This window comes from Thalassophryne amazonica, chromosome 3 (assembly GCF_902500255.1).
Source record: "Thalassophryne amazonica chromosome 3, fThaAma1.1, whole genome shotgun sequence".
NCBI lineage: Eukaryota > Metazoa > Chordata > Actinopteri > Batrachoidiformes > Batrachoididae > Thalassophryne > Thalassophryne amazonica.
The window spans coordinates 67,255,998-67,283,337 of record NC_047105.1 but is presented as its reverse complement, the minus strand read 5'-3'; the positions used below and the strand labels follow the sequence as shown (position 1 = coordinate 67,283,337).

The window sequence follows — 27,340 nt, the reverse complement described above, 5'->3', positions numbered from 1 at the left end:
CACAACCTGAAAAAAGTTAAAACATCCATCCATCCATTCATCCATTTTCTTCCTCTTTATCTGGAGTTGGGTCGCGGGGGCAGCAGCTCAAGCAAAGCCGCCCAGACCTCCCGATCCACGCACACCTCCCCCAGCTCCTCCGGGGGAACCCCAAGGTGTTCCCAAGCCAGCCGGGAGACGTAGTCCCTCCAGCGTGTCCTGGGTCTTCCCCAGGGCCTCCTCCCAATGGGACATGCCCGGAACACCTCTCCAACGAGGCGTCCAGGGGGCATCCGGAAAAGATGCCCAGGCCACCTCAACTGGCTCCTTTCGATGTGGAGGAGCAGCGGCTCGACTACGAGCTCCTCCCGAGTGACCGAGCTCCTCACCCTATCTCTAAGGGAGCACCCAGCCACCCTGCGGAGGAAACTCATCTCGGCCGCTTGTAATCGCGATCTCGTTCTTTCGGTCATGAGCCAAATCTCATGACCATAGGTGAGGATCGGAACGTAGATCGATCGGTAAATCGAGAGCTTTGCCCCCCTACTCAGCTTTCTCTTCACCACGATGGTCCGATACAGCGACCGCGTCACTGCAAATGCTGCACCGATCCGTCTGTCGATCTCACGCTCCATCCGTCCCTCACTCGTGAACAAGACCCCGAGATACTTAAACTCCTCCACTTGAGGCAAGGACACTCCACTGACCTGAAGAGGGCAAAGCACCTTCTTCCGGTCGAGAACCATGGCCTCGGATTTGGAGGTGCTGATCTTCATCCCAGACGCTTCACACTTGGCTGCAAACCACCCCAGTGCACGCTGAAGGTCCTGATTTGATGAAGCCAACAGAACCACATCATCCGCAAACAGCAGAGACGAGATTCTGTGGTTCCCAAACCAGACCCCCTCTACACCCTGGCTGCGCCTAGAAATTCTGTCCATAAAGATAATGAACAGAACCGGTGACAAAGGGCAGCACTGACGGAGGCCAACGTGCACTGGAAACAGGTTTGACTTACTACCGGCAATGCGAACCAAGCTCCTGCTGCAGTCGTACAGGGACCAGACAGTCCTTAGCAAAGGACCCCGGACCCCGTACTCCTGGAGCACCCCCCACAGGGTGCCCCGAGGGACACGGTCCAGTACCTTCTCCAGATCCACAAAGCACATGTGGACTGGTTGGGCGAACTGCCATGAACCCTTGAGCACCTGATGGAGCGTGTAGAGCTGGTCCAGTGTGTCGCGACCAGGATGAAAACCACACTGCTCCTCCTAAATCCGAGGTTCGACTTTCGGTCGAATTCTCCTCTCCAGTACTCTGGAGTAGACCTTACCGGGGAGGCTGAGGAGTGTGATCCCCCTGTAGTTGGAACACACCCTCTGGTCCCCCTTCTTAAACAGAGGGACCACCATCCCGGTCTGCCAATCCAGAGGCACTGTCCCCAACCGCCACGCGATGTTGCAGAGGCGTGTCAATCAATCAATCAATTTCAATCAATTTTTTTTTTATATAGCGCCAAATCACAACAAACAGTTGCCCCAAGGCGCTTTATATTGTAAGGCAAGGCCATACAATAATGATGTAAAACCCCAACGGTCAAAACGACCCCCTGTGAGCAAGCACTTGGCTACAGTGGGAAGGAAAAACTCCCTTTTAACAGGAAGAAACCTCCAGCAGAACCAGGCTCAGGGAGGGGCAGTCTTCTGCTGGGACTGGTTGGGGCTGAGGGAGAGAACCAGGAAAAAGACATGCTGTGGAGGGGAGCAGAGATCGATCACTAATGATTAAATGCAGAGTGGTGCATACAGAGCAAAAAGAGAAAGAAACAGTGCATCATGGGAACCCCCCAGCAGTCTACGTCTATAGCAGCATAACTAAGGGATGGTTCAGGGTCACCTGATCCAGCCCTAACTATAAGCTTTAGCAAAAAGGAAAGTTTTAAGCCTAATCTTAAAAGTAGAGAGGGTGTCTGTCTCCCTGATCTGAATTGGGAGCTGGTTCCACAGGAGAGGAGCCTGAAAGCTGAAGGCTCTGCCTCCCATTCTACTCTTACAAACCCTAGGAACTACAAGTAAGCCTGCAGTCTGAGAGCGAAGCGCTCTATTGGGGTGATATGGTACTACGAGGTCCCTAAGATAAGATGGGACCTGATTATTCAAAACCTTATAAGTAAGAAGAAGAATTTTAAATTCTATTCTAGAATTAACAGGAAGCCAATGAAGAGAGGCCAATATGGGTGAGATATGCTCTCTCCTTCTAGTCCCCGTCAGCACTCTAGCTGCAGCATTTTGAATTAACTGAAGGCTTTTTAGGGAACTTTTAGGACAACCTGATAATAATGAATTACAATAGTCCAGCCTAGAGGAAATAAATGCATGAATTAGTTTTTCAGCATCACTCTGAGACAAGACCTTTCTGATTTTAGAGATATTGCGTAAATGCAAAAAAGCAGTCCTACATATTTGTTTAATATGCGCTTTGAATGACATATCCTGATCAAAAATGACTCCAAGATTTCTCACAGTATTACTAGAGGTCAGGGTAATGCCATCCAGAGTAAGGATCTGGTTAGACACCATGTTTCTAAGATTTGTGGGGCCAAGAACAATAACTTCAGTTTTATCTGAGTTTAAAAGCAGAAAATTAGAGGTCATCCATGTCTTTATGTCTGTAAGACAATCCTGCAGTTTAGCTAATTGGTGTGTGTCCTCTGGCTTCATGGATAGATAAAGCTGGGTATCATCTGCGTAACAATGAAAATTTAAGCAATACCGTCTAATAATACTGCCTAAGGGAAGCATATATAAAGTGAATAAAATTGGTCCTAGCACAGAACCTTGTGGAACTCCATAATTAACTTTAGTCTGTGAAGAAGATTCCCCATTTACATGAACAAATTGTAATCTATTAGACAAATATGATTCAAACCACCGCAGCGCAGTGCCTTTAATACCTATGGCATGCTCTAATCTCTGTAATAAAATTTTATGGTCAACAGTATCAAAAGCAGCACTGAGGTCTAACAGAACAAGCACAGAGATGAGTCCACTGTCCGAGGCCATAAGAAGATCATTTGTAACCTTCACTAATGCTGTTTCTGTACTATGATGAATTCTAAAACCTGACTGAAACTCTTCAAATAGACCATTCCTCTGCAGATGATCAGTTAGCTGTTTTACAACTACCCTTTCAAGAATTTTTGAGAGAAAAGGAAGGTTGGAGATTGGCCTATAATTAGCTAAGATAGCTGGGTCAAGTGATGGCTTTTTAAGTAATGGTTTAATTACTGCCACCTTAAAAGCCTGTGGTACATAGCCAACTAACAAAGATAGATTGATCATATTTAAGATCGAAGCATTAAATAATGGTAGGGCTTCCTTGAGCAGCCTGGTAGGAATGGGGTCTAAAAAACATGTTGATGGTTTGGATGAAGTAACTAATGAAAATAACTCAGACAGAACAATCAGAGAGAAAGAGTCTAACCAAATACCGGCATCACTGAAAGCAGCCAAAGATAACGATACGTCTTTGGGATGGTTATGAGTAATTTTTTCTCTAATAGTTAAAATTTTGTTAGCAAAGAAAGTCATGAACTCATTACTAGTTAAAGATAATGGAATACTCAGCTCAATAGAGCTCTGACTCTTTGTCAGCCTGGCTACAGTGCTGAAAAGAAACCTGGGGTTGTTCTTATTTTCTTCAATTAGTGATGAGTAGAAAGATGTCCTAGCTTTACGGAGGGCTTTTTTATAGAGCAACAGACTCTTTTTCCAGGCTAAGTGAAGATCTTCTAAATTAGTGAGACGCCATTTCCTCTCCAACTTACGGGTTATCTGCTTTAAGCTACGAGTTTGAGAGTTATACCATGGAGTCAGACACTTCTGATTTAAAGCTCTCTTTTTCAGAGGAGCTACAGCATCCAAAGTTGTCTTCAATGAGGATGTAAAACTATTGACGAGATACTCTATCTCCCTTACAGAGTTTAGGTAGCTACTCTGCACTGTGTTGTTATATGGCATTAGAGAACATAAAGAAGGAATCATATCCTTAAACCTAGTTACAGCGCTTTCTGAAAGACTTCTAGTGTAATGAAACTTATTCCCTACTGCTGGGTAGTCCATCAGAGTAAATGTAAATGTTATTAAAAAATGATCAGACAGAAGGGAGTTTTCAGGGAATACTGTTAAGTCTTCTATTTCCATACCATAAGTCAGAACAAGATCTAAGATATGATTAAAGTGGTGGGTGGACTCATTTACTTTTTGAGCAAAGCCAATAGAGTCTAATAATAGATTAAATGCAGTGTTGAGGCTGTCATTCTCAGCATCTGTGTGGATGTTAAAATCGCCCACTATAATTATCTTATCTGAGCTAAGCACTAAGTCAGACAAAAGGTCTGAAAATTCACAGCCAAGACAGTCCCACAACATCCAGAGATTTAAGGTACTCAGGACGGATTTCATCCACCCCAGGAGCCTTGCCACCGAGGAGCTTTCTAACCACCTCGGTGACTTCGGCCTGGGTAATGGATGAGTCTGCCTCTGGGTCCCCAGTCTCTGCTTCCTCTTCGGAAGACGTGACGATGGGATTGAGGAGATCCTCCAAGTATTCCTTCCATTGCCCGACAACATCCCCAGTCAGGGTCAACAGCTCCCCAGCCGCACCGTAGACAGTGCTGGTGGAGAGCTGCTTCCGCCTCCTGAGGCGTCGGATGGTTTGCCAGAATTTCTTCGAGGCTGACTGATAGTCCTCCTCCATGGCCTCCCCGAACTCCTCCCATACCCAAGTTTTTGCAGAAGGTCAGATGATACGACTACAAAGTCGATCATCGACCTCCGGCTCAGGGTGTCCTGGTGCCACATGCACTTATGGACACCCTTGTGCTTGAACATGGTGTTCGTGATGGACAAACTGTGACTAGCACAGAAGTCCAACAAGTGAACACCACTCGGGTTCAGATCGGGGAGGCCATTCTTCCCGATCACCCCCTTCCAGGTCTCACTGTCGCCACCCACTGTCGGCGTTGAAATCCCCCAGGAGAACAATGGAGTCCCCAGTCGGAGCGCTATCTAGTACCCCTCCCAGGGACTCTAAGAAGGTCAGGTACTCTGCACTGCCCAACCCAAAGGCGTAGGGACACGACCCTCTCGTTCACCGGAGTGAACTCCAACACATGGCAACTGAGCTGGGGAGCAATAAGCAATGCGACCCCAGCTCTCTGCCTCTCCCCGTGGGCAGTGCCAGAAAATTGGAGGGTTCTGGCCCTCTCCAGGAGTATAATAAACATTTGTATTTATTTACAGTGTCTGTTTTTCTGAGATATATTTGTGGCCCTGCGACAGACTGGCATCCTGTCCTGGGTGTCCCCCGCCTCACGCTCTATGACTACTGGGATAGGCTCCAGCCCCCCGCGACCCTTAATTGGACTAAGCGGTAGAAGATGAATGAATCAATAATCTACCAGACTTCAAAAAAAAAAAGTACAAATTTCCATGTTATTTTATGTCTAAAAATAAATGTCCGAGGTTCCTTATGTTAAACAAGAAATTATCTAATCTGAAATAACAGGTGGTTTTAATTTACAGATGAAAGGTTTCTAAAGAACCATTTATTGATTTATTTAGCTATTTTAATTATAGTGGACCTTCGCTATAACGTGGTTCACCTTTTGCGGCCTCCCAGTTTCGCTGATTTTTTTTTTTTTTTTTTTTTTTGGTGCAATTTTGCATTTTTTTTTTTTTTTTTTTTTTTTTTTTTTAACAGCGCATTGTTCTGCGTCCTTAACAGGCGGGCTGGTCGCGGCACCGGTTGACATCACTGCGATTGTTCTCACTTCCTCCAATTTGCTTACTGAGTCTGTGGGCTCGGTAAACACAGCAATAGGCCGCTCACACAGCCCTCCTGTCTGCTGTGCGGAGATGCGCCAAATCTTGCAACAGGTCCAGAGACTACGCTCGCTGTTTTGATGCGGATGTTGACCGCAGCCGCAGAGCTCCGTGGCCACCGAGAGAGGACTTGGATTCTTTGTGGGTCCCGCAACCATACCCCTGGAGGCAGTGAGCAAAGGGAGAGTATGCGCATTGTGTTCTGAGTGTGTCTGTTTATAAGCTTCTCGCACAGAAGAAAAAAGAGTGTTTACACAAAAGAGAAAATTGTGAAAATGTTAATGCCTGTTTGAGAAAAGTGTATAAAGTGTGTAGTGAGGGGTTTTACAGCCTTAAAACATTTATAATAATTGCAAAAACTAACGCTGACTACTTCGCGGATTTCGCTTATCGTGGGTTATTTTTAGAACGTAACTTCCGCGATAAACGAGGGACCACTGTACAAGTGTTCTAAACTTTTTTGTACAGATCAGTGGTTTCTGCACTGATCGTTTTGTACAGATCACTGGTTTCTGCCACTAGTCTTCCATGTTTTGGCCCAACGCGTCATTCCTGTTGGACAGCATGAAGCTACGTCACAGCTCAGAGCATCGAAAGTTAGATTGGGTTGAACTTTGACCGCGTCAGCATGTCGACAAGCGGCAGTGCGCGCTCCCGTCAGAAGTGTCGCTTTAGCTCGGTTTTTGACGCGACGCTTCTGACTCATGTAAAAAGCAACACTTCTCATTGAAAATAATGCTTTTTAGACCGATTTTTGATGCATTTGACGCTCCCGACGTGTTCAGTGTGAAAGCCCCGTAATGCTTAACCACTAGACCATCACCTCCCCACAAGATGGCAAAAAGTGCTCTGAAATGGCTTATTTTTGTAAAAAAAATATAAATAAATAAAAAATCCCTTCGGCTGCTCCTTTGTTTGCACTCAGGGTCACCACAGCAAATCCAAGGTGGATCTGCTTGTTAAATTGGCACAGGTTTTACGCCGGATGCCCTTCCTGATGCAACTCCACATTACATGGAGAAATGTGGGAGGGGTGGGATTTGAACCCGGATCCTTCTGAACTGAAACCAAGCACATTAACCACTTGGCTACCACCCTATTTTTGTATAAATCTAAAATGTTTCTCATATACTGTATTCACACTTCTGGGCGTTCCATGTGAAATTCTTCCTGAAGTGGCGGTGAATGTTTGCACAGACTTGTCCAAATAGTATGTTTATCGGACTGCCCATTTCAATAAAATGCCTGATTTCCTCAGAAATAAAGAATAATTCACATCTGTCTTTTTTCCTTATCCTTTTGTCATTTATTAAATGTGTTCCTTGTCAGTGACTTGGCACATGGTCAGTTTTCAATATTAACCACACGGACAATAATTTACTTCACTGAAACATTTTGCACAGCATTTACAAAAGGAAAACTTTGGCACTCATGGAAGCGTAAAAACAAAGCTGTTAACTGTTCAACCTGCAGTTAAATAATCCGTTTGTTGCTGTCCATGATTCCCGCTCATTAAAATAAAATGAAATCCATATTTTCCCTTCAGCCTCTCACGGAAAACAGTGCACATCCAATCTGTTGCTGCTGCCTGTGCTCTGTGTCCCACTCTCTCAAACTCAAAACAGCAAACAAACGTCCAGGCACCAAGAAAGGTCCATCTGAACGCTTCAAAGTTCTGAACATGCACTAAGTTTGACAGAAAGCTTTATGCATTTCCAGTTCATTCAATTTCAATTTATTTTCATTTATATAGCGCCAAATCACAACAGAGTTGCCTCAAGGCTCTTTACACAAGTAAGCTCTAACCTTACCAACCCCCAGATTAGCAGTGGTAAGGCAAAACTCCCTCTGAGGAAGAAACCTCAAGCAGGCCAGACTCAAAGGGTGACCCTCTGCTTGGGCCATGCTACAGACACGAATAACGGAACAATTCACAAAACGAATATACAAGAAATGCTGTTGGTGCACAGGACAGGAGGGTTTTCAGCACAAATATCACACCCATCTTTGGATGGAGCTGCACCTTAAACAGAGAGAAAAAACAGAATCAGGCATCAGAAAGACAAGAAATACAGTATAATTTGCGCAGCATGCTCCGTTTCATAATAAAATGAATTAAAAGAGTAAAAGGCGCAGAACTATACTATGCCACTATGCTAGTCATACGAAAGGGAAAATAAGTGCGTCTTAAGTCTTGACTTGAAAGTCTCCACAGAATCTGTTTTATTGATGCGGGGAGATCATTCCACAGAACAGGGGCATGATAAGAGAAAGCTCTAAGACCCGCAGACTATTCACTCCTAGGATTCACCCTAGGGAACCCTGCAAACAACTTAGAATTGTTTGCAGGTGAATCCTAGGGACTACTTTGTGTCCCTAGGATTCAACCTAGGGACACAAAGTAGTCCTGCACCCTGAGAACACAAAGCCCGGGCTGGTACGTAAGGTTTAATTAGGTCAGCTAGGTAGAGAGATACCAGTCCATAAACAATTTTATAGTAGCAGAACCTTAAAATCTGATCTCACTGGGACAGGACGCCAGTGAAGGGATGCCAAAATGGGTGTAATGTGGTCGATCTTTCTGCTTTGTGTCAAAAGTCTGGCTGCAGCATTTTGAACCAATTGGAGAGCCCTAATGCTGGACTGCGGTAAACCAGAAAATAGAACATTGCAGTAGTCCAATCTAGAAGAGATAAACACATGGTTCAGGGTCTCAGCATCAGCCATAGACAGGATGGGATGAATCTTAACTATATTTCACAGGTGGAAGAAAGCAGTCCTCATAATATTTCTTATGTGGAGGTCAAAGGACAATGTAGAATCAAAAATTAACCCAAGGTTCCTCACTTTGTCAGTGTGATGTATGACACATGAGTCTAGGCTAAGTGTTAACTGGTCAAATTGATGCTGATGTCTCACTGGACCAAGAACCATCTTATCAGAGTTTAAAATTAGGAAGTTTGTAGACATCCAACTTCTCACTGATGCAAGGCAATCTTCTAAGGATTTTATGTGAATGAGATTACCAACAGTTATCGGCATGTATAACTGAGTATCATCAGCATAGCAGTGAAAGGTAATCCCAGAATGCCGCAGTATGTGCCCAAGGGGTGCTATATAAAGGGAGAAAAGCAGGGGGCCTAAGACGGACCCCCGTGGAACCCCAAATTTCATGTCACTAAGGTTAGAGGTAGTGTTACTGTACAAAACACAGTGAGAACGACTGGTCAAGTATGACGTCAACCATGCAAGGTTACTCCCAGTAATCCCGAAGTGATTTTCCAGCCTATCAAGTAGAATATGATGATCCACAGTATCAAATGCAGCACTGAGATCTAACAGCACCAAAACCGTAGTGGTGTCCGAATCCATTGCAAGCAGAAGATCATTCACCACTTTAGTGAGAGCCGTCTCTGTGGAATGATATTTTCTAAAAACAGACTGCAGTGGCTCAAAGAGATTATTCTCAGTAAGATAGTCCACGAGCTACCATGACACCACTTTTTTCCAGAATTTTAGAGCAAAATGATAGATTTGATATCGGCCGATAGTTTTTCAATACACTAGGGTCAAGATTAGGTTTCTTAAGTAATGGTTTAATCACTGCAGATTTGAAACATTTAAGAACAGATCCAGAAGTTAAAGAAAGATGAATCATTTTCAGCAAAGTCGGCCCAAGAGTGGGCCACAGGTCCTTAAACAGTTTTGTTGGTATAGGATCAAATAAACAGGTTGTGCTTTTTTGTTGACATTACAAGTTTTGTCAGCATGCCTAGAGAGATACTCTCAAATTCTGTAAATCTAGGTAATACCTCAGTCATGGCGACGAGACGAAACTCGCTTGAAAAGTACAGAACACTTTTGGAATTCCTACAACAATATGAAGACGAGAAGATACGAGCTGCTAGAGACGAAGAGACAAAGCATGACTAAGCTATTCGTTAGCTCGTAAATAAGTAATAACTGCACACTGTCGATATTAAGTATTAAAATTGTGGTTATCAAAATAAAGCGTTAATTTAGATTAATTAATTACAGTACCTATCACACTTTCAGTCACACTTTGTTCCGTTTTGATTTGACGTCAGTGACTTGGTCTGTAAATGAAGACGTGTTTCTGAGAGCAATAAATGTGTTGAATGTCAATACTTTTTATACTAAAGTAACTTGCTTTGATAACTTATTGTTAAATCTTAAATGTGGGAGTTTGTGCGTTTACTGACGTTCATGCACAAAATGTTAATTGTGTTTTAATGACCGTTAATGTCGTCACTGAACTCGAACAGGCTTAAAACCCATTAAAAATGTTTTTCATCCAGATTTTAATGTTCAATGGAGAAATTTAAATATGAAATCTTATAAGATAATTATTAAAGGCATCATATTGCGCAGAAAGAATCAGCTTCCAAACTCCCACAATTCTGTTTTAGGCATTCTTTATAATGTAGCCTTTTATTGTAATTGTACACATACATACAATGAAATTTGTCTGCATTTAACCCATCCAAATTACAGTTAGACAGTTCTCCCAATTTAAGATAAATTTACAGCTTGTTTAATACCTGCTTGATGTGTAACAGAAATAATCCAGATCCTTTTTTTTTTTTTACCAGATTATTAAATGCCCCAAACACACAATTGTTTTTAATATACCTGCAAATAAATTATTAATTTTGATTAACTAATCACAAACCCTGTAATCAATTACATTATTTTATTTTAATAACCTGACAGCACTAATTAAAATATGTATGCTGTATGTGTGTGTTTCAGATGGTTTTCTCAGAGACACCACTCCAAAAGTTCACGCCACAGAATGGGACACCTTTGTCATCATTTGCCTACACGTTATACACCCGTTATGTTTCACTGTGAATTTTGAATAAACTTTTGTATTTTTTGCTAAAATGTGTCCACTTTTGTGTAACATCAATTTGATTTGTAAAAGTTACCAAGGTTTACTGATTTAAATTAAATGCTAACAGTTTGAAAAGCTGTTAAAGCAAAATCCAGTAGTAAAATAAGTTTTACATTTAATGGGGTCATAAATGTAAATGGAAGAAAACAGACATTAAAACTGGTTGTTCAAAATATCTGAATTAATTACTTCTGGTTTGGTATAAGTCATCCAGCATAATTATACACCACAGTACAATAGTTTGTGGTATAATGTTACATTGCATCAAACCCCAAACCACGTATAGCCAGAATTTCTTGATGTAATGGTGCTATCACTGAAGTGACTAAACCTTTTCATGTTAAATACCATTTGCTAAAATCTCAGTTTAGACATGATTATTTCAGCATCTTTGTAAAGATTTAGCCAGGTGTTGTGTGCAGTGTCTTTTGGAGTAGCAAATCCCAAATTAAAATTCTTAGAAATGAACCATCATTGTACCAAAACGTCAATGATAAAATGTTTTTTACTGCTGACTCAGCCAGAAATGACAAATTATGATACAATCACATAAGTCAAAATGTTTACTGCAACTAAAAGAAGAGCAAATACCAAAAAAAAAATAAAAAAAATCTGTGCAAAACATACAAAAGTTCCATGTGTCTATAGTCCTGGGGTGGATAAGTTCGTCCAGTTGCTTCTTCGAGGATCAGTCGGATGTGTCGATCACACTGAACCCAGTTCAGCTTCAACCTCAACATCGCTGGATGGACAGAGTCTCCTGCTGGAACGGGCTCCTTTTTCTCTTGCCTGGACAATAATGAAGGTAGAAATGGGAAGTGATTAACAAAAGCAAGTTTTAAAAAATTATATATACACTTACATACAGAGTGATTCCCCCCCCCCCCCCCCCCCACCAAACAAACAAGAATGGTAATAAATCCCCCCCCCCCAAAAAAAAATTTCAATCCAGAGTTTCAGTTATCTGGGTCACTTTGCATTGTTTTTTCAAAATTATGCGCCAACAAATCAGACCATTTGGAGCATAATTTGAAAGAACATGACTTTTATGCAAAGCAAGTAAGATAAATGAATCCCACCTTAGTGAGATTTTTTACAATATGGCTTTCTTTTTTTGGGGGGGGGGATGTCACCGTGTGTGTGTATGTGTGTGTGTATGTATGTATGTATATATATATATATATATATATATATATATATATATATATATATATATATATATATATATATTACCGTATTTGGGAATACACATTTTGGAGCGAAAAGCTACATGATGTGAGACATTGTTACCAGTGATGACACGTTGCTGTGTGGTGCTGGACGTAGCTGGTTGAACCCTCCTCACTTATGGATCTGGATTCTTCAGCAAAAACAAAAATCGCGATATATGAAAAAAAAAGAAAAAAATTACAGTAATGGCACTAAGTTAGATGTAAACGTTTGTTGTCATGCTGACTTTAGGTGTTTTTCTGTCAGAAGCTAATACTTTAAAGCGGAGCACGGAGTTAGCTAGCTCGCTAGTTAGCAGTCAGCTAGCTCACTGTGTCTGAATACATGAGACAACGATGTTACTTTAACACAGGTTTAGACTCAAAATCTTTGTTAAAGTGTGCTTCCCACCATTGGGATAAGTAACGTTAAACGGTGCTTTCAAGTAGACTACAGACAAAGTCAGAAAAACACTTACTATCCGTTGCTTCCAACAGAGCCGTGGATGAGTCGCGGTCATCCTGCCTCCCAGTGATTGCCGATCGGTGTCCGGAAACAGCGTTCCTTTGGTTGAACCGTTTCCAGCCCTTACGGTCCTTCTCTGTGTTGCTGTAATGTCCGGTACCCATGAGCGGCTAAAGGCTGGGAGATTTTCTCATTTCTGATTGCTTCATCCACCTCTCTGTATTCTCTCCTCCGCCATCAAACACAAATGTCTGCAACTCATCCACGTACCAGCACGAGTAAAAAAAAAAAAACGTGCCCTGAAACAAAAGGAAAAACCCAGTTTCTGTAACACAGCTGTGAGTATTTAAAAATGGTGGCTTTGATTCTCGTCTCGGACGGCGTGCTCGTGACTCGTCCAGTGACAACATTCTCTGACCAATCCATGGCCGGCAGCCTGTTGACGTCACATTTTAGTATTGGCTCGGCTCGCTTGGAACTGCTCCTGAGCAGGTACTAAAAAAAGGATGCGGTACCAGGTACTATCCCTAATGGAAAAGCAAAAAAAAAATGAGTAGAGTCGAGCCGAGTAGTGCAGAGTAGTGCTACTTTTGGGAAGGAGAAAAGTGCCTCATATGTACAGTGAGGAAAATAAATATTTGAACACCCTGCGATTTTGCAAGTTCTCCCACTTAGAAATCATGGAGGGGTCTGAAATTTTCATCTTAGGTGCATGTCCACTGTGAGAGACATAATAAAAAAAAAAAAAAAGATTTTTTTTTTAAATAATTTACTTGTATGTTACTGCTGCAAATAAGTATTTCAACACCTGCCATCAACAGAAATTCTGGCCCTCAAAGACCAGTTAGTCCGCTTCTAAAAAGTCCACCTCCACTCCACTTATTATTCCAAATTAGAAGCACCTATTTGAGGTCGTTAGCTGCATAAAGGCACCTGTCCACCCCACACAATCAGTAAGACTCCAACTACTAACATGGCTAAGACCAAAGAGCTGTCCAAAGACATCAGAGACAAAATTGTAGACCTCCACAAGGCTGGAAAGGGCTACGAGGCAATTGGCAAGCAGATTGGTGAAAAAAGATCAACTGTTGGAGCAATTATTAGAAAATGGAAGAAGCTAAATATGACTATCAATCTCCCTCAGACTGGGGCTCCATGCAAGTTCCCACCTCGTGGCATATCGGTGATCCTAAGAAAGGTGAGGAATCAGCCCAGAATTGCACGGGAGGAACTGGTCAATGACCTGAAGAGAGCTGGCACCGTTTCCAAGGTTACTGTGAGTAATACACTAAGACGTCATGGGTTAAAATCATGCATGGCACGGAAAGTTCCCCTGCTTAAACCAGCACACGTCCAGACACGTCTTAAGTTTGACCATGACCATTTGGATGATCCAGAGGAGTCATGGGAGAAAGTTATGTGGTCAGATGAGACAAAAATAGAACTTTTTGGTCTTAATTCCACTTTTGGAGGAAGAAGAATGCTGCGTACCATCCCAAAAACACCGTCCCTACTGTGAAGCATTTGGGTAGAAGCATCATGCTTTGGAGGTGTTTTTCTGCACATGGGACAGGACGACTGCACTGTATTAAGGAGAGGATGACCGGAGCCACGTATTGTGATATTTTAGGGAACAATCTCCTTCCCTCAGTTAGAGCATTGAAGATGGGTCGTGGATGGATCTTCCAACATGACAATGACCCGAAGCACGCAGCCAGGATAACCAAGAAGTGGATCCGTAAGAAGCATATCAAGGTTCTGGAGTGGCCTAGCCAGTCTCCAGACCTAAACCCAATAGAAAATCTTTGTGGGAGCTCAAAATCTGTGTTTCTCAGCGACAGCCCAGTAACCTGGCTGATCTAGAGAAGATCTGTGTGGAGGAATGGGCCAAAATCCCTGCTGTAGTGTGTGCAAACCTCGTGAAAAACTACTGAAAATGTTTGACCTCTGTAATTGCAAACAAAGGCTACTGTACCAAATATTAATATTGATTTTCACAGGTGTTGAAATACTTATTTGCAGCAGTAACATACAAATAAATTATTAAAAAAAAAATCATACATTGTGATTTCCGGATTTTATTTATTGATTTATTTATTTATTTAGATTATGTCTCTCACAGTGGACATGCACCTAAGATGAAAATTTCAGAACCCTCCATGATTTCTAAGTGGGAGAACTTGCAAAATCGCAAGGTGTTCAGATACTTATTTTCCTCACTGTATATGCTGGTGGGTAGGCCTCATTTAAGGGGAGGACAGCTGGAGGTTTAAGCCAGGTTTCACATAACTCAATCATATCTAAGTGATGATTAATAATTAGATCATTAATCAACAATGATTTTGAGGACAGTGATCTCTTAGGGGTGGTTCTAGTGTACCATATATAAGATGCCTAGAAGTAGGTTTAGGTTTGTGACATTCCACGTGTGTTGTATGTAGCAGACACAAAATCTTTGATATTGCTGGAACAACCATTGGGCCATCCTCAATTTCAACATCATCCAATGTAGTAATGGGTATTAAGTTTGCAAAGCATATCCCTCTATGATTTTTATGGACACGTGTACGGAAGCAGGCCACAGTCTCAACTTGTTGAATTTCCCTCCCTGGCAGATAAACTGCACTATCACCATTGTGGATTTTCTGCACTAATTTCCCCGCTAAGCTAATGGATTCCACACCCACATTTGTCATAAGCCTTGCAGGGTCTCTAATCACCTGCTCTGTGGCCTGCTGTAAATTCCTAATATTACCCTCCATGTAGAGCTCTATCTATGTTCGCAGACAAGTTGGCGGCGTCTTCCCCAGTAGGGTGGAGGCCGTCCGGCATCAGCAAGCCACGGCAGCCCCAGAACGAAGGCCAGTTATCAATAAACGTAAAACCTTGCTGTCTACAAAATTGCGCCAGCCACCTATTTAACAATGTCAGCCTGCTAAACACCTCATCAGTGCCCCGGGAGGGGAGGGCCTAGAGACTATTAATCGATGCCGACACATCTTTCTGGCAAGGTCACAAGTCCTCTCTATGTCCATTTTTGTGACCTCTGAGTGCTTCATCCTGACATCATTGGTGCCAACATGAATAACTATGTGACTATATCTTGTGTCGTGTTCCTTCGTCTGTCATCCCTTCGGCAGCGTCAGCACCCTAAGATGGGATGCAGTGTCAGGAGCTGTGGCCCCAGGAATACATTAACGTCAGCCGGCATCTGTAACCTGACTTTGCGGGTGACAGAATTCCCTATCACTAAAGTCTGGCGTTTCGGCCTGGAGACAGGAGTGGAAGTCACTCCTGGGCTCAGAGAATTAACAGACAAATCCAAGGGGAAGAACCGATTCACAGTTCGCAGTGGCGAGTGTGATTGGGGTACTAGCCACAGTCCGAAAGCCGTCCTCCACAGCCGGCGTTTCTAGGCTGATGCTAATGGGCATGCTAGCCAGCCCAACACTAACCTCATCTGGAGTGCCCGTAAAATCTAACTCCACTGAGCTAAGAAGCTGTTCTAACTTACGGACACGGCTCTCTACGAGAGCCACCCTATCTTCCAACATCACACAGGATTTACATAGGGTGTAAAGTAGTGTACTTTGTGCACCACGAAATTTAATAGAATAGCCAAGCAAGCATAAGCTAACCAATAATGAATAAGCTAACCACTCCTGAGGCTCACACAGGATTCATACAGATGTAAATAAATGAATTAAAATTCACAGCAGTTACACTGAAAAACTAGCAGAAGTATTACACTTGAGGAACAGTAAAAAAAACTCCTACAAGTAAACCACTCCTAAGATTAACACAAGAGTAAAGTACTAAGCCAAAATTCACAACAATTACAGTAAAAAACTAACAGAAATATTAAACAGGGGCGGGGTTTAACTAGCTAACACAAGCTAACCGCTTGCGAAAATGCTATCCACCCCTAAGATTTACACAGGAGTAAAATAATGACCTAAAATTCACAGCAGTTACACTGAAAAACTAACAGAAGTTTTAATCGGGTAAAAAGAAAAAGCTATAAAAGTAACGGTGGGGTGTGTGTGGAATCGACCTAGCTAGCAAAAAGGTAACTGCTAACAAATGCTAATTGCTAGCGAATGCTAATTGCTAGAGAATGCTAATCGCTAGCGAATGCTAACCGCTAGTGATTCACAACAGGACGGTAGTTAAATAAGATTCAGAGTAGATACACTTAACAACCAGAAGAGTGCTAAACAGAAATAAAAGAAACGTATACAACCGTGTAAAGTTTGGAAGAGCGTCACAACAGCAAACAATCCACTGGAAGCATTTTCATTTTGCTGGATGGAAAAAGAACTTTTGTCAGACAAAAATGTACACAGAGTAACTCCTTCACCATGTGACTGAGGCTTCTACAAAGCTAGCCACATTCTCTCATAACACTTCCTGTTTCTTGCACAAGAGTTTAACAACAATAACACAGTGCAAATGGATGACATCATAAGTCCGACATGGAAGAGGAGAAAAACATCATGAAAATTCATTATTTTTTGCTTTTTACAATGTGCTGGGTGTCACAGAATTAATTTATGTTAGGTGGGTACTTAATAAACTTTAATTTAAAAAGAATAATTAATCTTGGGTGGGAGTTTAACCAGCTTTCTTCAAAAAAAGGGGGTGGGCTTATGCACGACCCTGGGCTCTCAGATGCGCAGACATGGTATTTTGTGAAGTTTAGCAAGAAATAAACTCTTCTAAATCTAAAAATGCTGTTTTTGAAACCAGGTAACACCCCTGAAATGATTTACAAGCCATCTTATGGATGTTGGCGTGCACACCTGGGAATGGGTATCAACCAGGTTGGTCAGGTCACAAGTAATCTCAAAAGTCACTCATGCACACTCTCGATTCCTCCTGTAGTTATTGCGCATGAAGCCGTAAGAAGGAATTTCCTCCCAGGTAAACATCCCTGGTTCTCAAGACCAGGCACCTAAGTGGCTCTACTCTACTCTTTTCTACTCTCCTATTTTACTCTTCCTTTTTTAGATATTTAGATATACCTTTATATATTAGCATAGTTCCACCTTAGAATTGGAATATAATATATAAGATATACCTTACTGAATTTTCATGTTGCAAATGAGTTGTAATTTTGCAACACATTACAAACATAAACCTACTTGGATTAGATTTCAGTTGAAACTAAATTTGGTCAGTTTTGAGAAATTTTAAAGGCAATACAGCTTTAATTATAACCACTAATCCATAATGCTAAAATATGCATTACAATGATGTATATTATGCACAGATCTCCTTTTCACACACACACACACACACACACACACACACACACACACACACACACACACACACACACACACACACACACACACACACACACACACACACACACACACACACACACACACACACACACAACTAAATATAGTTAGGTTAACTATGAATCACACTTTAATTTGCATATCTAATTTTAACTAATATGACCCCAGTTCTGTTAAGAAGAATGGCCCAAAATTCCAGCAAACATTTGTGAGAAGTTTGTTGAATGCTATCCTAACCATAAGTTTCAACTTAAGCAATTATAAGGCAACACCATAATACTAACAAAATGTAAAGTTTTGACCCACTGATATAAATCTCATAGAAATAAAGTAGATACGCTAACTAAACACAGTAATTGTTTAGTGTCATGAACTGTGTGGCGTTGGAGAAAATTGAATATGAAGGTTTTTAGCCAGGTTACATGTAAGCCTATGGCCTCAATTATAGGTATCATTCTTGTTTTTGTGGGTGGTTGTAAAAGCGTTTTCATTAAGTGATTACTGGCGGTGCTGTTGAAACAGCTGGAAGCGTTTATGGTCTGTGTGTGTCTGTTTCTGTCTGTCTGTATCTAGGTCTTTAGATATCAATATGTAGATAGAAACCTTTCAGAATTCAAGAAAAATGAATGAAAGTTATACTGGCCTACTTGGTAGTAGGTTTTAGGAGAACAGGTTTTGACAGTGCATCATTTACTTACTTTTTGATTTGCATTTCTGTCTCCCGGCAGAGGCCCTCCAATAAGTGTCGCTACGTGGTGGGCAGTGTCCTGTGTGAGGGAGAAGAGAAGCCAGATGAAGAACTGCAGAAGCTGTATGAGAAATTTGGCTTCAAGGTGTTTTCTCTGCCAGAAGTGAGCCACGCTGTCACCACCAGCTTCCCTTGCAGAACCCAGTTGTCCTACATAATAGGACCTTTCAGAGTCTACCCCAAGCTAGCCGCCTACATTGAGGTATGGACATGATGCAGAAACCAGTGGAGTTGCATGTCATTCCAGACTTATTCTAGCCACATGTAATCTGATTAACCCTATTCAGGACTTTAGTGAGCACAATATGGAGAAAGCAATTGCCATGGGGTCCAGTGGACCCCAAAAGTCCTGAATAGGGTTAAGGAAGCATATGAGGAACTGATGTGAATTTTGGATAACCGTTTGTGTTAGTTTTTGTTCTGTACAAGTCCTTTTTTAATTCGTTAAAAGTGTTCCTTGTCAGCTGATGTATGACGAGTCCATCAGAAAGTTTTGTGCATGCTCAAAATGTTGAGCGGTTGCAAATTTGTTTGCCATTTTGTCATCTACTTGTTACTTTTATGATTTTTGTTTGTTACTTCTGCGTTCATATCCTGTGGCTGTGTGAAACTTCAGTTAGAGCTTCTGATTGGCCAAAGCTCTGACTCAGGGTGTGAAGTCAGCATGAGGGGAGAGAGGATAGTTCACAGCACAGCGCGGCTGTTCATTTAGACAAGGTCAGACTCAAGAAAAAGACAGCGTGGCTGTGTGCATTTTTTTTTTCTGGACATCAGAGTGCACTCTGTGAATTCTCTTGGTGAGAAAGTGCTGCAGAGAAAGAAGGTTGTTTGCGGCTGCACTGAACCCTGGCACAGCGGAGAAGATGCTGTCAGTGCATGGATGTAGTGAAGAAGTATGACATCATGATCCCAGATTGAGCCGGATTCAAGTCATATTTGCATTCAGACCTCAATGAATCACGCTCAAATTGATCTCCTCCCCAGTGCGCATATGTGTCTTGAAACCGGGAAAATCATTCTGCTGAATGTGGTTCTTTGTGTTACCAGTGGAAGCGTAACATCATCCGTCCATTAGAGCTCAAAATCCACCAGAGATTGACGGGTTAAATTATATTTGCCACCGGACAAATTATTTAAATCCATGACTAATCAGTTTACTCAATCCATCAATGTGTGACAAAATCTTCAGTGTTCTATGTAGAGAAGCTTGAATCTTCGACTGGACTGGGTTGTTTGACGCGAGGACGTTTCGCTTCAAATCACAGAAGCTTCCTCAGCTAAAATTCTTGCTCTGGAAGTCTGACTTCTGTCTGACTCTTGTAGAGAAGAATAAAACAGAAGCCAACAAAAGCTGGAGTTTTAAACCTATCCAGACCCCTCCTACTGAGAGGCAGACTGCTATAGGCTAGTGACTAAACAATAGCTCTAATTAGCAACTATTGTGCTGTAGTTAGCACACCTAACTTCAGGACAGCTGTCCCTATAATGATGGGATGGATGCCTTTCTGATGGCTCCCTTGATAACGTGAATGACTCATTACCATGAACAAAAGACTGAAACTCCTTTGACCTGAGTACCCCATTGTAAACAGGGGATAAAGTGTGTCTCAGACCCCCTCCCCAGTTAAGGCTGGGTTTCAAACGTTTCACAAAGAATGCGTCCTTGACCCCTCTCTCAAACCATTTCTTCTCTCTGGCTAATATTTTAACTTCCTTGTCCTCAAACGTGTGGTTAGTGTCTTTAAGGTGGAGGTGAACTGCAGACTGAGGTCCACTGGCGCCCTCTCTGCGGTGCTGGTATAACCTTTTGTGTAAAGGTTGCTTCGTTTCACCTATGTAGTGTTCGTTACAGTTTTCCTGACATCTGATAGAATACACTACATTGCTCTGTTTGTAACTAGGGATCATGTCCTTAGGGTGAACTAATTTCTGTCTCAAGGTGTTAACCGGTCTAACGTAAACTGGGATTTTGTGCTGTCTGAAGATCCTCTGTAGTTTTTCCCTTACTCCTGCTAAATAAGGGAGAGACACTCCTCTTCTTCTTGTCTCCGTCTCCTGTCTATCTAGTCTCTTTGTTCTCTGGGACTTCTGCACTTTGTCCAGGGACCATTGTGGGTACCCACATACTGTGAGGGCTTTAAGGAACACGTTGTTGTTCTTTAGCCCTTCCCTCTGCAGTTGTGGGCACCTGTAGGGCTCTGTGTTGAAGGGTCCTGATCACCCCGAGCTTGTGTTCAAGGGGGTGGTTTGAGCCGAAGAGCAGATATTGGTCAGTGTGAGTTGGTTTTCTGTAAACCCCTGTCTGGAGCTGCCTGTTCTCTCCAATCGTAACATCACAGTCCAGGAAGGCTAAATGGTTGTTTCTGGCATCCTCACGTGTGAACTTGATATTGGCGTCCACCGAGTTAATGTGTTCTGTAAAGTCCTCAACTTGCTGTTGCTTGATTTTGACCCATGTGTCGTCAACATATCTGAACCTGATGACACATGGGTCATCCCATCATTAGAGGGACAGCTGTCCTGCCGTTAGGTGTGCTAACTACAGCAGAGTAGTTGCTAATTAGAGCTATTGTTTAGTCACTAGTCTATAGCAGTCTGCCTCTCAGTAGGAGGGGTCTGGTTAGGTTTAAAACTTCAGCTTTTGTTGGCTTCTGTTTCATTCTTCTCTACAAGAGTCAGACAGAAGTCAGACTTCCAGAACAAGAATTTTAGCTGAGGAAGCTTCTGCGAATTGAAGGAAACGTCCTCGCGTCAAACAACCCAGTCCAGTCGAAGATTCAAGCTTCTCTACTATGGAAACCACCTGGACAACTGAGAGCCTACACAGAAACAGTGTTCTGTGTGTTTCAGAGCGTTCATAACTAGTTCATAGATGATGTGTATGTAGAGAAAAACAGTTGTTGCTGCCCCCCTCTTGTATTTCATATTGGTAACTTGTTTCTGCTTCCCACATCAAAAGACCTTCACTCACTAAACTGATGAGGTCCTTAAAAACAGGTTTCAAAAAGATGAACTAGTAGGAAATGGAAGTATGCCTGCGGTCCATATGTCGGGCTCCATGTCCTCAGGATAGGCCTCAGAAAGCTATTGACATTTACAGATGACATTTGCGCACATGGATTTGTTTAGGAGTGTCCCACTGCATGAATAATGCTCCTTATGTGCATGTGTGAGAATGCATGCAGGTTCCTTGATCTGCTAATTTAATATTCTGTCTTTACGTAGGATTATGTCTCACAAGAATCTATATTTATCTCATGTATCTATTTGGGGGTGGGATGACCTTGTTCTCCCCACCCCCCAGGTTTGTGACCATTAAATATCAGGAATTCCCATAAAAATGCTGAATTTAACCTGTATTCCTCTGATGTTTCCTGAACCTTTTGTCTTTTTAACTTTTGATAAACTTTGGTGCTTCAGTTTTTCCTGTTCATGGTTAATGAATAAGCAGGATGCTGGAATATGTCAAGGTGGTTTCATGCCACTGTGCCAAAAGAACTTTAATGCGTTGCCTTCTAATGTGTTGTATTTCATCTGTGACCACAGGACGGTAGAGGAGATTGGGCTCCCTCAAACACATCTTTCATTCTTGCCAGGATATCACAGCCATTCTAAAGATAGGCTGTGTCATCAGCAGACAATCTCTGACAGGTCTCAGTTGGATGTTTTTTAACGGACTACTTGCTGCAGTCAGTGGATATGTGTATATCCCCTTGGACTTTTCCAGTTGTTGGGCTTCACAGTACTCAGGCCTGCTGAATAATGCTCTTTCGTTCTTCTACAAAGGAGTCTGCATCCCCAAACACCTTTAATCAATGACCTCATGCATCTGTAAGCTCTTTCCAGGCGACTCTCAGTTGCAAAGGTGGTGGATCATGCAACATAAATATCACTGCCGATTAGGGTCACCGAAAAGGGAAGAATAAGGACAGTGATTCTATATCTGGGGTCAAAATGCATAGATCACTGCAATCTACTGGCTCCTGGTTATGTCATACAATTGTCGACCTGAATCACAACTTAACAGACTTTTTGGTTTTGCAAATGCCTTTTTTTTAACAAATGAAAAAAACGACATATTTTATAAAAGCACATTTATTTGTAAACACCACCACACAGGTTACATTGATTCACTTGTGTTGGTTTTTACATAGAATAAATTAGTCAACCAATCAGTATGCTCAGTTTACCCATAATCCCTTTGGGCATCTGTGTGTTAATGTTCAAATCTTCAGAATTTGTGCATTATTTTAAAATTAACAGATATGTGTTACATTTTCACTTTGTACATTTTAAGAGTTGACATTAAGACAAATCCGTCTGACATTAAGAAAAATCCATTATTCTATCCGGATTAATTTGATTTATAAATCAAAACCATAAGTCAAACCTGCTTTCCTTTTCAAGATGTCTGCCTCACGGCTGGACCACTATATGCTGTCAAGGTAAATGACGCTTCCCTTTAGCCTACAGCAGTGGGCAGTGCACACAGAGACAGAAGCGCTGACTCATTGGCTGTGTTTGGGTTTGTGATCGCCTTTGATTATATCAGAAGTGTTGGCGGTGCTTAAACTCACTATCAGATTGTTAGTAGCTGAGAGTGCAGCGGAGACCATATGAAAGTTATCGGGTTAGTTGTAGCTTCCGATATTTTTTTGATGGTGTATCGGTTTAGCATTATAAAGGATAACTTTTCAGTTAGCTGATTAGTGGTTATCAAAGCTAACTTTTTGGTTAGCTGCAATCAGACTTTTATTTTATTTACAATGTATTAGTAACACTAAGTTTGTGTTTTGGAAACCTCCCCCCCCCGTATTTATGTAAATTGTCTCAGTCCACCTGCTCCATCAGACAGAGACAGCGAGTAGAGGAGCACACCTTAGAGAGTACTGAAGTTACCCTTGAGAATCTTAGAAGGGCCTTAATGCACCATGATTGGTGTGATATTTATAATGATGACATCGACAAATCATATGAATCTTTTATTACCATTATTTCTAATTTGTACCATAAACACTGTCCGCTGGTGCCAAAAAGTGAAAACACGCAAAGAAACTGACAAACCTTGGGTTACAAAGGGACTCCAGAATGCATGCAAAAAGAAAAATCTTTTGTACAAGCAGTTTACAAAATTTAGAACTAAGGAGGCTGAAAGTAAATATAAGATATGCAGAAATAAATTATTGAACATCATGCAGTCATGTAAGAAGCAGTATTATGACTTATTGGTAAAAAATAAAACCAAAATTACAGGGACCTGGAAGATATTAAATGAAACCATTAACAAGAGAAGAACAGTAAAAGATTATCCATCTTATTTTTATACAGATTCTGATAAAACTGTGAAAAACAATAAAGTTATTGCATATCATTTCAATAATTATTTTGTTAACGTGGGTAAAAAAATTTTATCAAATTCAATTGTATTTTGTAAAATGCATTCTATGGATAACAGCACATTAATACTATTCTGGATTCAATATATATTAGAGAAGTAGATGAAAACAAAATTATCAACATTGTTCATAGATTAAAGGGGAAAAAAATCAACTGACTGTGATAACGTTAGTATGTTTTTGATTAACCCTTTGGGGCCGACGCCGTCGTATACAACGGCTAAGACCAAGCTTTACTAAATTAGAAATAACTTTTTAATGACATGAGATAGAAACATACTTTTTTTTTTTTTTTTGCTGAAAAGTTAACGCCGCGGACTTTCGAGCTGCCATCGGCCATCTTTGTACTCCTCATAGAAGCTGTGTGATGACGTGCGCAATGTGAGTGTCCAACTGCAATTGGTTCACCGTCACATGGTTTTCCAAAATCCAATCGTAGGGCAGATTCACCTCACGTGAAAATCCAAAGATTGTTTTCAGGAGTGATGTGTTACTAGTTGGCCCATTTGAATAGCCCCCTGGGTGCTCCAGTGAGTACATACTTTTACTACATACTCAGTGTCAGAGGTGTCAAGTAACGAAGTACAAATACTTCGTTACTGTACTTAAGTACACTTTTTAGGTATTTATACTTTACTCCATTACTTATTTTTCTGCCTACTTCTGACTTCTACTCATTACATTTTCACACAAGTATCTGTACTTTCTATTCCTTACATTTTTAAAACAAACAGCCTCGTTACTTTTGGCTTCAGTTTAATGTTTATATATATTTCACGTCATGTGAGCCTGTAATCAACTTTTCTGCAGCATGGCTTTGCTTTGAACCGTGAACCAATCGAAGCAGTGGTTCGCAGATTGAAGCAATGCTTCGACCATTGCTTCGTTTATTCTTTCTTTCTTTCGCTTAATTTTCCCCCGCTAAAACCCTAAAGAGCATACTTCTGTGAGTATTATTTACCTTTTCTATGTTAAACTGACCTGTTATGGTCTTCTGAAACCGTTGATGGATGTATTTTATAACTTAAAAACGGGAGCGATGCTAACGCGTTAGCATGTCTATGGCATTTTCAATGTTAAAACTTAGCATTAAGCAGGTGCAGCTGTCATCACGTTCGAGTACATTTGTTTTCAAATTGTAATATTTCTTAAATTTATTTTTGTTTATATATTAATAATCTAATGATTATTATATACAATTCTAGAGAAACAGGCAAAAAGAACCTGAATAGAAACACAACAGAAAATATAAAAGCAACTAACAATGAACATACGTAAATAAATACATACATAAATAAATAAGTGTTACCTGTGAACACCTAGTGACTCTTACACCTCCACTTCCTCCCTGTCTTATTTAATGAGTTTGTTTCGGTCAAACCATATTTTCATTGTGTTAATTTCTTCAGTGATTTTCTCCAGAACTATCTGCCAAACTAGAAAACTGCTACATCCTAGTAAGAGCAGAATACTACTGGAATGAATCTGAATAAGGAAAGTTTTGTTTTTTTGTTTTTTTTTTCCCCCTTCACTAAATGGATGTTACACTCACTGCAGTTTATTGTCTGGAATAGTCCCAGATTGCATTTCAGAGCTTCTAGAATTGAAACATTTTCGTGCAGGTGGTGTTGGGGGGTAATTTTGGGTTTTGGGTCTTGGGCCACATGTAGAATGAATCAGTTTTTAAATTAAGCTTTCAATTCATATAGTGGCATCTACCTTTTTTTTTTTAAAGGTTACTTTATACTTTTATACTTTAAGTAGGTTTTGGAGCACATACTTTTTCACTTTTACTTGAGTAAAGAGGTCAAGTTGATGCTTCAACTTTTACCAGAGTGTTTTTAAACTGCAGTATCTATACTTCTACTTAAGTAACAAATGTGTGTACTTTTGACACCACTGCTCAGTGTGCCCTGAGCCATTACGCACAGCGATCAGTGAAGCACACGGAGCAGATGGAGAGCCTCTGATGACAATCTCACATGCTCAAAGAAAGCGTGTGTAACTATCAGGATTGCTCCACTAGTTTGCATGTGAATGTTACTGGATAACTCTTGCTTTCTCTGTGTAAAGCACTGTTTACCATATCAAATGACAACAAAACGCATTGATTGTAAACCTTTATTACACTTATAAAGCAAAAAATAATTTTCCACACACATTTATTCAAAACATCAACAACAAAAACATATATATTCTGAAAGCACAGGTTGAAAAAAGACATAAAACTTGATTGTGGGATGCAGGGAGAGCTGTTAACAGCAATAATAAAACATTTATGCCAGGCGAGTGAATTGTCCAAAAAATGCCCTCGGACCCCAGAGGGTTAAAAATATTATTCATTGTATTATTAAACCTTTAACTTATATTTGCAATCTGTCACTAATGACTGGGAAATTCCCTTCTAAAATGAAAATAGCTAAGGTGATACCTTTGTTTAAATCTGGTGACAAGCATGTCTTTTCAAACTATAGGCCGATTTCTTTGTTGTCACAGTTTTATAAAATCCTGGAAAAAAATATTTGTAAAAAGGTTGAATGATTTTATATCCAAACATCATATACTTAATGAACAGCAGTATGGTTTTAGAAAAAGTCACACCACTTCTCTGGCCATAATTGATTTTGTTGAACAAGTTACAAATGCAGTAGAGATGAGACAATACACTGTAGGGGTTTTCTTTGATTTACAGAAAGCATTTGATACCATAGATCATACTTTATTATTGGACAAATTACAGAAGTACGGCATTAGAGGATTAGCCCTGGATTGGTTATTTATGTAATAGGTATCAGTGTGTCCATTTTGGATGGACGAATTCAGAATTATTGAGGATTACATGTGGGGTACCCCAAGGGTCAGTCCTTGGGCCATTGCTATTTTTGTTGTACGTTAATGATATAAGTTTGGTGTCAAAGTCTGTGCATTGTATTTTGTTTGCCGATGACACAACTGTGTTCATTAGCGGGGACAATTTGGAACAACCTTTGGAAATGATGGAGAGGGAATTACTAAATTTTAAATATTGATTTGATTCTAATAAATTGTCACTTCATTTTGGAAAATAATGTTAAGGTCAGTATTAATCACTCATTGATTTGAAAGTCATAAGAACAGCCATCTCTTAATGCATACTCTCAGGCTGTGGATGATTGGGGCTATACTTTAATTTACTTTATTGGGCAAGATGCAGTGTACACCTTGGACAGGCTGCCGTTCTATTGCAGGGCTCAAGGTCACTACATACTAACTCTGGCAGGCAAAATCTGTAATAGACCATCCCAGTTTATATGAACGAAGCGTCACGCAGCGTCGCGAAGCTCACTCATGGTAAAGTGCGTCCTAAACAGGAAGTGCCAATTTTCAAATCCACAGTAAAACAGGAAATGTTTAATTGTCAAACACTTCCTGGATGACAGACGAGATCCCATGGA

The 27,340-nt window shown here is 41.0% G+C and overlaps 1 protein-coding gene across 1 annotated transcript in view; it reads left to right on the top strand.

The window, feature by feature from the left end:
- The window catches only part of tex264a (testis expressed 264, ER-phagy receptor a), a 314,175-nt gene that overhangs the window by 92,932 nt on the left and 193,903 nt on the right, over positions 1-27,340 (top strand). Inside the window, exon 2 of the mRNA XM_034166620.1 lies at positions 18,491-18,712. Within this exon, the coding sequence (XP_034022511.1) occupies positions 18,491-18,712 (222 nt within the window). The remainder of the gene's footprint in view (positions 1-18,490; positions 18,713-27,340) is intronic.